The sequence below is a fragment of the Capra hircus genome, chromosome 4, assembly GCF_001704415.2.
Source record: "Capra hircus breed San Clemente chromosome 4, ASM170441v1, whole genome shotgun sequence".
NCBI classification, from domain to species: domain Eukaryota; kingdom Metazoa; phylum Chordata; class Mammalia; order Artiodactyla; family Bovidae; genus Capra; species Capra hircus.
This window is the reverse complement of record NC_030811.1, coordinates 26,006,884-26,018,946: the sequence shown is the minus strand read 5'-3', so window position 1 is coordinate 26,018,946 and position 12,063 is coordinate 26,006,884. Positions and strand designations below refer to the sequence as shown.

The 12,063-nt window shown below is 39.7% G+C and overlaps 1 protein-coding gene across 4 annotated transcripts in view; it reads right to left on the bottom strand.

Annotated features, from left to right (window-relative positions):
- CEP41 (centrosomal protein 41) overlaps positions 1,870-12,063 on the bottom strand; it is a 48,030-nt gene continuing 37,836 nt past the window's right edge. For all 4 annotated transcript variants that reach the window (XM_018046923.1, XM_018046922.1, XM_005679478.3 and 1 more), the window contains 6 exons: positions 9,386-9,530; positions 7,551-7,702; positions 7,099-7,166; positions 5,940-6,054; positions 5,271-5,486; positions 1,870-4,332 (listed from right to left, as the gene is read on the bottom strand). In XM_018046923.1, the coding sequence (XP_017902412.1) occupies positions 4,184-4,332; positions 5,271-5,486; positions 5,940-6,054; positions 7,099-7,166; positions 7,551-7,702; positions 9,386-9,530 (845 nt within the window). In that variant the 3' untranslated portion in view covers positions 1,870-4,183. The remainder of the gene's footprint in view (positions 4,333-5,270; positions 5,487-5,939; positions 6,055-7,098; positions 7,167-7,550; positions 7,703-9,385; positions 9,531-12,063) is intronic.

Genomic DNA, 12,063 nt, shown 5'->3' with positions numbered 1-12,063 from the left:
AATTCTCAGAGCTATGAATGCCTCGCCTACAAAAGTAGGACGTCCAAGGGAACAAGGGATAACAAACTTTCCAGGTCTCCAGAATGGCAGACCAGGGCTGAGTGGCTGCCACAGTGGGCTTTACATCTCAGACTTCAGTCTGGGTGGATTTCTTTAGGTCATTTATTCACATACTCTTATTAAGGGTCACTGTCATGTAGTTGGTGATTTTTACCTTCTAGGAGCCTATAGTCAAAATAATTTTTAAAAATGTAGTCAATCAGTCCGTAGTGAAGTGACCTCTGTTGCCATACATTTCACCAGGTACTTCAGGATGTTATGCATGTGAAGAGAATCTGAGTCTGCATTCGGAACAAAGAGGATCAGCATCAGAGAGTGAGACTGTAAGGGGATGGGGTGGCGGGGGAAGGAGGCAGTAGAGTTCTGTAAACACATAAAATCATGCACTGAATCCCGTTCTGTCAGGATCCAGTGCTGACAAATTGCCACCATTACACATTTCATGCTATAACTGACCTGCGTGCCAGTTTAAGGACATGGCAATAGCAATTTCAATAATTACTGCAATTTTAGGAAAGTACTACTACCCAAATGTATTTTGAACACTTGGGAAGCACAATGTGTCCTATTTATTGTTTTTATAGGAAAAACATATTAATTTTAATCAAAAAAATAATTGAATAGAAGATAAGCATAGCATCATGCTCACATAAGCTGATGTAAAATACACATTTCTGAAGTTTCTTGAAAAAAGAAAAAGGAGAGTATTATGGGAGTTACAACTTTGAAAGAACTGTGAAAAAATAAAAGCACATTATTGATACTGGGAGCATTTTAGAACTGGAGAAAGAAAGGTTCTTAATGATTATCTTCAGGATAGAACAGGAAGGGAGTCATGGATTTAAATCCAGGTGGACAGAAATTAATTATCCCCCCTAAAAAAGTCAGAGAACATAAAAGACAGAATCTACAACGAATATATAACATGACAGAAACCAAAACCAACACAAGAAAAATTGCCTACATATTTCTTTCTAGCCCAGGACTCTGATTTCACTTATATTCCACAAGGGAATTAGAGAAAAGAAGGTTTTGTTTTGTTCTGTGTTCTTGGTGAGTAGCCGAAAGTCTTATGAATTTTTGTATAATCTCAATAGCACCATGGGAAAAATCCCTCAGCAACTAATGAACACTATTTGTTCTCTTTTAACTCTGACTTACACCCTAGTCCAATATGATTGTGCTAGTTCTGACTTTCTACTAAAGGCGAAAAATAAAATTACTTTTAGGCCATTTAAATCATTCTATGTCTTTCAGTAGACTAACCCTGACATGACAGCCCGCGATGTTCTTTTTGTTCTCAAATGAGTAATGTTGCCTTCTCCTCCCTCTCCACTTCTTGCTTTCATGCTTCCCTCCTTCCTCCCCTCCTTTCTTTCTTAAATACATATCCGTTTAGAGTACTGAACGTATTCGTTAGACTTTGACCATCACTGTCGTTCAGAGAGAGGAGTAGTTGTACCTCGAGGAAGCATTTTCCATCTAGGGGGTCCTAAGTTCCCAGGCAAGAGCAGCTCACCAGCCTCTGCCACGCTGACGAGAGTCCCATGGTATTGTGTTTAAGGTGGCCATCAGTCCCTGCCGGGCATGGAGAGAAACCCAGACCTTCTGACTAGAGAGCTAAGGTCTCCTGCCCTAACTGGAATGACTTCCTGATTCATTTATACAAAGAAAATCTGCGTTCCTGGGAGATACAGCAAAAAGAAGTACACTTTCCAATCACCCCAGTCTCATGTGACGCCCCGCAGATCATCTCAACAGAGAGGGACAACGAAGTTGGCAGCCTTCAGCATATTAATAGCAACAACAAATTAGCAACTATGTATTTTAATTGTCAACATTCATAATTGCACAGAGTATCACAGATCACTTAAATAATACATGTCAGTTAATCTAATGAAGAAACTAGTAATGTAGAACATTCAGAGCAATACCGTGAGCATGTAAAAACTGTCTGCGAGTGACATTTCACACACAGAGTACAGAATGAGAACAGGTCTTTGAGGAGAAGTTATTTAAAACCCTTACCAACAGGCAAAGCACTATGGAGAAACACACATCAACATAGCCAACTTGCCAGATCTCTCCAGTAAATGCACAGCAATTCTAATAGATTCGGCTACACTGGCTGTGCGCACATACACAGTCATTTCAAACACTCTGGTGTTGTGTGGTGATGGGAATGCAGAACAGGAGCAAAAGGGGCTACCACTTACTTGTAAAACTGAATCCAGTGGGGGAAATCTAGACTCCTGGCTAGTCAACTTGAAAATGGAATAAACAGAACTCTGTCACAGGGAAAAAAAATTTTTTTTCTTAAAAATGTATATGTGTCCAAAATGGCTGAAAATCTTGTCCACGCTAGGGGAAAGTTGAATGTGGAAAAATCTGCATTTAAAAAAATCTATGCTGTAAAGAAAATAAAAAGCCAGAGCATTTTGGCATTAGCAAAAGGCTGCACTTAGTTCTCAGGCAATAAATTTATGGGGAAACATGACAGGCTCCTCATTAAAGCTTTGTGTACGTTGGCTGAATTTTATACAAGATTCTTGAATCTTATGGAAAATTGGGCACGGCTTGACATCTGAACAATGTCCCTGGTTTGTTTGATTTCTAAAGCATCGGAAAATGTTGCACTTTGGAAATCAAGTAGAGAAGAATAAACACACTAAAATAGAACTGGGCTGAATCTGAAAGTTATTTTTCCATATGTCTCTATAAGATATTTATTACCTTTATTTTCCTACAAATACAGCTTTCCATGCTGGAAATACTGTGATACCTTTTTTTTGGTGGTGAGAAAAATAGTCCTGTTAAGACAAATCTTACCCAGCAGCAATAACCACCTAAGGATAGGCAATTTTCAGCTGGCTTTTCAGAGGCTGGTTGCCATGACAAAGAGCACAATTTATTCCTCAGTCCCTTATCACAACTACAGATCACAGACCATAAAAATTAACAAGCCTCTTTTTCCTTTTCCTGATGATTTCAGAGTTCCTCATCCTTACCTGAGGTCTTTTGTTCCCCCAATTAAATGGAATGAATGTCAGTCATCTAGCAGTTCAATTAATGCCGATTCAAAATTCTGGCCAAACAAGAATCTATAATCACAACCTCCTAATCACAGCTCAGTCATGAGAATGAAAAGTAAGCAGGAAATTGCACTAATTACTCAATTAGACTAATACTGTATTTTTAAGCAAGGATTTAAGGGGTTGTCAGCTCTGACAAAGGGCTGTGGAGTCGTCCTCACCTTGTGTGCTGGTAGTGACCCAACCAAAGCCAGTGTTTTCAAGGGGCCATGATTTCTACCCATCTAATATGGATATGCCTGAGCTGGATAATGGAAATTTACAACTAATACGCCAACCAAAAATGAGGGGTGACTCCAGGGGCCTTCAATGAATGGCTTTCAACCCAGCCCTGTACTGTGGATAGGGCTTTCCCATGAGGGTGGCTGAGCACACAGCATCACCTGTGCTGGCCCCAGAACATCTTGTGAGAGGGAGCTTTGCACACACATGAGAGCGGCTACTAAATCTTAACTGAGTAATGCTTATAGGTATCGGCTTCCAAACTCAAGACAGAACCTGTATCGGGTGGGTGCTGGGCGAAAGCTCCTCAGCCAAGCGGGTCCACACCTGATGGGGACCCTGGTGGCGGCTATGAATCATCCGCACCCCCAGGGGCAGCTTCTCAGGCTGCAAAGCCTACCTAGAGAACCTTCGTGAAACCAAGAACACTGAGTGAAAAAGAACTGGCTGGGAAGGACACACAGATGTGCCTGAAGTAGTTACAAAACAATGCAGGATACAGACCAAAACAAACTCGACCTTATTTTTAAAAAAATGAAAGCCTAAAAAAATTAAGACTGTTTTTTGCTACTCAGTTTCAGAGACTTAAATATCCTGTAAACAACAGGGAGGACACTAGAGCCTGTCATGCCTCTGGTTTTTGTAAAAATTCTTCCCAAGTTGGATGTGGGAAAGGAGCTGGAGACAGGAAGAGGGCCTGACACACATGCTGAGGTCTTTGCAGCAGTTTCTGAAATGACCAACTTGGGGGCTGCTCGGGGCTCCAAAAGGAGAGAAAACATTTATTTGACTAAGGCAGACAAAGTCTTTTACTTCCAGGGTTTGCCTTGCAGGTGGCCACTGCCCAGTGAGCGGGGATTCTGGTGGCTGGCAGGGCCCCCGGCAGGCAGGTTCTGACTGCTGCGGGTGCCTGGAACCTTGGCATCTCTTCCAGAAGTGTTAGCTTGGCTCAGCCGGCCTGGAGGAAGCAAGAAAGCAGGGAGCAGAGCTGCAAAAATGATTGCAGAGACAATCTGCCAAGTATACTTTTAAACTAATGAAGTCTTATGCTACAAACCACTTTTAAGCTAATGAAGTTCTAGTCAGCATCTACTTTAGGTTAAAACCTACTCTTGAGCCTTGAGATCAATTAGAAGGTGGGGAAGAGGGTAGGGATGAAAGGAAACCCAGATTGTTCTTCTTTCCTTTCTCTCCATTATCCCAACCAACTTCGCCTTTTGTCAGTAGAGAAGGGAACAGGAACGATACAGGAGAAAGAGAAAGCACTGGGCCAAACGAAAGGCTGGAAGTGTAAGAAGCAGCAGCAGAAGGAAGCAAAGTTTTCCAAGAAGGAATCGAGGGCTTCCCTGGTGGCTCAGTGGTAAAGAATCCACTGGCCAATGCGGAGACCTGGGTTCAATCCCTGGGTTGGGAAGACCTTCTTGGAGAAGGGAATGGCAACCCACTCCAGTATTCTTGCTTGGAAAATCCCATGGACAGAGGAGCCTGTCAGGCTACAGTCCCTGGGAAGGCAAAAGAGTCAGACACGACTTAGCGACTAGACAACAAAAACAATGGTAATAATGAGGGGAAAGATGGAATGTTTGTATTCCAAGAAGGAATCTGAATGCTTTAGGTTTGCCTCTCAACTCCGCCTAAGATACCCACTTTATTTGACTGAAAACTTCTCTTTCAGTTGTCTGTGTGCAATGCCTAATTCTTGCCATCACCTGGGAACACCTCCACTCACTCATTTTCCCTCTCCTCACAGAGCACCTGCATATTTCCCTCCCCGCTGCAAATATTTTAAGAATCTGAATATAAGAGATCAAGCTTCTCATATGATGAGGTTGATGTTCAAAGCTGTAAATCTCAAGTTCTACAGAAACATTATTTCCAAAGGTCAAAATATCTTACTAGGATTGTCTGCAGGACCCTGGTCCTCTTCCAGGTAATATTCTATCTTCTTTAGGTCTTCCGGGGTAAATCTCCATTTATTCTCAGCTGGTAGGGGCGGCACTTTGGGACTGGATCGTTTCCGGGCAGAACCAGGAGGAAGGGCCTGCTGGCAAGATGCTGGCAGGGAACCTGTAATCAGTCCTTCTGGGAATTTCTGAGCTAAGACTTTTAGACCTAGGTATGGAAGATCATCAGAAAAAGCACTGTTAGCATGGTGAGGCCAAGGCAAACCTGGAAAGGAGCCCACGTGTCTCCTCAACACAAGGACGGGAAATCTTTCTTAATTGCTTCACCATTAAGTAAATTACACCAGAACATGTCCGTTGTTATGTGGGATTCTGAGAATTCCACCATAAATTGCTTTGCTCAAGTCTTCAGCACTAAGGCTTTCTTACAGAACCATAAAGCAACATCATTCTTTCAGGAATTAGAAACATGTGCTGATTGAGCTAAGGGAAGTTTCACATATCCTGACTCCCTTCCGCCAGCATGTTTTTTTTCTCTTTCCAGAATACTGAATTCTGAGCTCTGCAGGGGAGGGAAGGGGGGAAGCTCTAGGAGTGAAGCTGAAGGAGTGTGAGTCCCAGTATCTGCCTTTTAAGTCCTAAGCAGAACATAGCCCCTCACCTCCGGAAAGCATGAAGAGGTTCTCAAATCCCCTCTCGCACATGGTGGTGGCCGCCTGGCTGGCCAGCCTCTCGTCGTCGTCATACAGGATGATGATCTTGCCATGGGCATTTTTCTAACAGTCACATGAGTTAAGGTTTGACCACACTGAGCTAATGCTCCTAGACTATACAGAAATGCCGAGGAAGGAAAGCAGTCAAGGTTTGCCTATCTTGAGTTCAGGGAGCACGGGATGACCCCTCTTCAGGGCATCCTGGATTTTTTTCCTGTGCTGAAAACCAGCACAAGCTGGTGTCCTTTCCTTGTGTGTGTGTGTGTATATATATATATATATATATATCTCCAAGATGGCACTAGTTACATACTGTATACTCTTTGGCCCTTTCATCTGTACAGTCCTGGAGAGCAATTATTATAACCTCCATTTATAGAAGAGGAAACATAAAAACTTTTGTGTCCAATGTGTCCACTGCAGCCTTAGTTAGAACAGTAAAAAAGCGGGAATCACCTAAAAGTCCAGTCCTCCAGAGGGGAATGATTTAGTAAACTATAGCAAATCTAAAGACGAGATATTTTACTGTGTCAAAACCAGAGTTTATAAAGAGCTTGTGTTAGTGTGGGGAAATTCACTGTACTAGGGAGTGGGGGAAGCAACTAAACACTAAATTATGTATATAAGTATGACTTTCACTTTGTTAAAAAGACTACATAGAAGACCGCCTGGAATGAAATACACAAAAGATACCGTAAGAGTTTGTTATTCAATTGTGTGGTTATCGGAGACTTCAATTTTCTTTTTTATATATTTCAGTATTTAAATTTTCTATTTGTACAATTTTTATGAGCAAAGCAAATGAAAATTTTAAGAAGAAAAAAATTAAAATAGAAGGAAAAAATTCACTCCTTATATTTTACTTGGGGAAAATGGAAGAAAAAAAAAAAGCTTTCTGGGGGAAAAAAATGTCTTAGGACTAAGTGTCAATAGATCCTAATGTTAATCTAACGTTTCTTGTCCAACTGCAGGACAGACTAGAAAGCAGCCTCAGCAGTAGCTAAGGATCCAAATTGTAAAATATGCTAAGTTAGCTAATTAATATCAGTCAATTTGATTCTTACAATCCTTATACCATCCAACTCCTTAAAGTGCAACAAAGGATACATACTCAAGAATATCATTTGAGTAAGGGTTCATTGTTCTAGACAGAGTTGCAATTGGGTAACTGTAAGCTGCAAAGAGAAGAAAAAGCTTAGGAAGTTTGTAGTTCTCAGTACAACTTGGCCCCAATCCCTAGCTGGTTTAACATCTAAGAGTTAAACATATTTTCAGACTCACTAGTGATAAACCTAAATACTTCTGTGAAAGAGAAGACAACAGGACACAGTGAACGACAGGAAGCACTGCTCACTGTTTCTGACATTTAGCCCTGGGCCCCTGATCCCTCTGAGAATTTCCCCCGCCTCTCTTAGAACATGCGGTGGAGCCAACTCACAGGTTCCCAGAACCCATCTGGCTAGCACTGTGCTGACCACGGGGTGTGGGTCGAGCCTGCCTGGGCTCAGGACTGGGCTCTGTTCTTGGGAGTGAGACACTGAACAGCCTTTCTCTCTTACCTCCAACAATGTGGCACTGCTGGTAAGAGTCTCTATCTCGTACATCTAGCAGCAGGAAAGGGCAGTCGGGATAAGGTTTGTCTTTGGTATTGGGCTCTGTTTTCTTCACAAGCCCTTTGTCTAGATCCAGTTCCCCAACACCACTGATGACGCTGCAAGTGCAAAAGTAGGTCGGCAGACACTAGTCAGGGGTGGGTGGCTTAAAGGTCAAATGCGTTTCTTCAGAATGGCGACAAGAGTGCTCAATGTCTTTTCAAAAAACACTTCAAAGAAAAAGGAAAATGGATATGGTGCCTCAGTTCTGTCTCTGAATGCAAGGTACTATGGATGGATCCTTATTCTATCACCCTGGACACCAAGGAAGGGATCCACTGTCCATACTCACCTTCAGAGAGTTCATGTTAGGTCATTAGCATGGCAGAGGGGGTAGAAACTGTAGGGCACATGCTGCCTCCAGCAACAAGGGCAGCATTCAGAGAAAGAAAGAGGTGAACAGTTAATCCAATGGAATTTTGATGAGTGTATGAAAGCAGAGCAAAAGGAAAGAATAAGGTTGACAGGACAGGAAAACTGAAGACATTTCTATGTATATTATATGTAACATAAAGTAACAATGGTGTTTTAATATATTTCATATACTGTGACTTATCCAGTATGTCTTATACTCAATGTCTTTAATAGTTATCTGTAGTCACTTAAATTTTTATAGCTTACGATGTTGAGGTTGAAGAGGCTTTTAGATTCTGTGGCATATGATAAGATGGTGGAAAAACTGCGATTAAAATGAGGAAGGTCTGTTTCTGACCTGTTTCCGAAGTCACAGAATTACCAAAATTGCTTGCCAGGTTAATATAGGCAAAATGTGGCATAAACATGAGTCGGAGAAAACATGTGTTATGAGTAAAATGGCAAGCAGTGAAATATCTGCATTGGGATAAGAAGATGATCACTTTTCTGGTAATATGAAGACACACATGCCAAACCACAGGTTGGTTAGTCTGTGGCAATAGTTCCTCTCCCATCACAGCAAGTCAAATTCTGCCTTTAAATCCAAAGAAAAGCTATAACTGTATGCCATATGGTGCATATTTTATTGAACCAAAGAAGAAAAAAACTATGTCATATGAAACTACATCCTCACGGAAGCCTTGTTCGTCTATCTTGTTTTGAATGCAATTTTAGAGTTCCTGGAACAGAAGTAGTTATGAAAATAATAGTAGTGCAATTGACAATAGCAATACTGTCTCCAGTAGAACTAGCCTGTCTGGTAGAACTGTTTTACCAGTAGAAGGGATGGATATGTGCAGAAAATTAGTACCATCTTATAACCAACACTGAATATAGGTGAGGAAGTACTGCATCGTGAAACTGCCACGTGCATTTGAGAGTTGACATCAAGGCTGCTTTCACTCTCCTTTGCACCTATTTAATATCAGAGCACTATGTGTGGCACTCTATTTTTCTTCTGATTCTAGACAGGGTAATTATAAGCTGCAGCAGACAGAAAAGGAGAGGGGGGGAAATCATACTCTCTGAGTCAAAAGACAGTGGTTGTAAAACTGAGTCCTAATAGCAAACTTGCATATATGAAAGCTCAGAAGAAAGGGGTTGAGGAGTGAACATTAATGCTCTCCTATCAATATATGCTTGCATTAACTAAGAATGCAGTGAAAAGATTCAGGAGGTGGCATTTATATATAGAGAAAATCAAATGGCTGGGATGAAAATGTGGGATTTCACAACGCCAACCTGTTTCTAAGGTAATTAAGTCACTGACATGGTACATAGATTGATGAAGGTAAAATGCAGTGAAAACATAAATCTGATAAGAGCACCTCTGAAGAGTCGAGCGGCTAAAGTCCCCGGCTCCCTCACTGTTGATGAACTGTACGGGGCTTGGCGACTGCTCCCCAGGGCTCCCATTTCCGTTGGTCTTGGCAGTGATTTCAGCATCAGGCTCTGAAGTTGCAGAATCATTGTCTAAAATTTGCAAATGAATAAATAAATAAATGTAACCTCAGAATTTGTATTTACTTGTTAGGTATTTCCACTGAAAGTAGGTGGAGAAAAGGAACTCATATGATCATTATTAAATTGTTCTCTAAGTTCTAACATACAGATTCTCAAACTGTAGTCTGTGGACCCAGGAGTCCCAAAGACCCTTTTTCAGGGGATCTGAAAGGTGAAAACTATTTTCATAATACTACAATGTTCAGTTCAGTTCAGTTCAGTTCAGTAGCTCAGTCGTGTCCGACTCTTTGCGACCCCATGAATCTATTTGTCTTCTTTATCATGCTGATATTTGCACTGAGGGTAAACATGGCAGTAAGATAAAGTAGTAATCATCATTTTTATTAAATGTCCTCCTTAAATAACACACCTTTAAAATATTCTGTGTGATGAAATGGGGGAATCCACACACAACAAAGTTGCTACATACCAACATCCCATTGGTGTTTCAAGGGAAAGTATGCGTGGGATTTGTGCTGCTTTTGCCTTGAACTCCACTTTTATGTGGAAGAAAAACTGACATGAAAACTATAGTTATTTAGGCTTGTGCATTTGGCATATATTTTCTAAAAGATGATCTACGTGAATTTCTCATTTCAAGGAAAACAACCAATGAATGGTATTTGTTGCAATGATTAAATTTTAAACAAAAATAGAATTTTGGAAACTATTTGCCACCAAGAGCTTGACTTCTTTACCATCTTAATGACTTTTTGATAAGGTGGGTGTTGAGGTCAATAAATGTGACTTTTTGATATTGTATAGTGAAATTTGTCAACATTTGGAAGATAACTCTTAACTCAGTGAAAGTAGTGAAAATGAAAGTCGCTCAGTTGTGTCCAACTCTTTGCGACCTCATGATCTAGAATACTAGAGTGGGTAGCCTCTCCCTTACCAGGGGATCTTCCCAACCCAGGGATTGAACCCAGGTCTCCTGCATTGCAGGTGGATTTTTTACCAGCTGAGCCACAAGGGAAGCCCAAGAATACTGGAGTGGGTAGCCTATCCCTTCTCCAGGGGATCTTCCTGACCCAAGAATCGAACAGGGGTCTCCTGCATTGCAGGCGAATTCTTTACCAACTGAGATATCAGGGAAGCCCTAATCAGTATTTTCCAAATGACCAATGAATGATGTTATAAAATTACGTATGAGTAAAAAATACATTCAGAGTTCAAAACAGACCGATGGGTTCAATGTAACAGGGTATGAAAAGTTCATTGATATGGTTTCAGATTCCACACTACAACCAACCTTTAAGAAGGTACCAGCTATCAAGTTTTGATGTAGTGTCAAAAAAAAAAATCCATATTATATGAAAGGGCTATTAAAATGTTCTTCCTTTTTTCAATTACAGATCTGGGTGAGGCCAGAGTTTCTTCAGGTTACTTCAGCCCAAAGAGCATATTGCAACAGACTGAATGCAGAAGGTATGAGATATTAGCTGTCTTCTGTTAAACCAGATATTAACAAGACTTAGAAAAAGTGTGAAACAATGTTATGCTTCATATATATTTTTGTTTTGGTGACACAGCTATTTTGCATTAAAATATATTATTTAGGTTTGTAATGGGTTTAGTATTATTATTTTTAAGGTAAATAGCAAATAAATATTCTTAAAATTCTATTTAAAATTTTAATATCTCAAGTATTAATAGATATGATTCACAAAAACCAAAACTCTTTGAGGTCGTCAAAAATTAAGGTGTGAAAATTTGCTGTTCTAACCAGTATAATGAGAGAATAAATAGAAATAAGAAGTGTAGTTATTAAAGAGAATATCAAATTTTAATTTGAGTATGATATACCTAGAAACTTTAAGAGAATCCTATGAAAATAAGGAAAATATTCATAAATATGTTAGATTTTAAAATTAATCTAGATTGTAAGGTTAATTAAAAAAATAAGCTATTTATAAAATAATAAATACTGACAATCAAAATATTTTTTCTATATACCAATAAGAAAATAACATGAAGAACATCTCATTTATGATAACAGCTAGTTACAAAATATACTCTCCTAGAAAATTAACCTATTAAAGAATGTAAAGGCCCTATGAAAACTGATAAGTGCTTTACAGGTCTTATAAAAATTTTACTTAGGGACATTAAAGAAGACCTGGATGAAGAGAGAGTGACATATTGTGCATATTCCTGACTTAGTGATTAAAGTGAAATGATGTTAATCCTTTCCTATTTAATTTTCAGCCTTAAAACAAATCCCAATGGACTTAAAAAAAAAAAAAGCTTAAAAGGATTTTAAAGGTGAGAAGAAAAAAGATATATGTATACGTAATTTGGAGAACCTGCCTTTTCAAGTAAGTCACATATATTGAAAAGGTTAAGGATCAAAACAGTGCAGTAGAACAATGGAAAATTACAAAGAACACAGAAACAAATCCTAGGAGATATATATATAAATAAATCTAATGTATATTAAAGGCACAAAAACCAGTAGGTAAAGGGAGAACTATTAAATAAATAGTGCTGGGACAATCTGTCA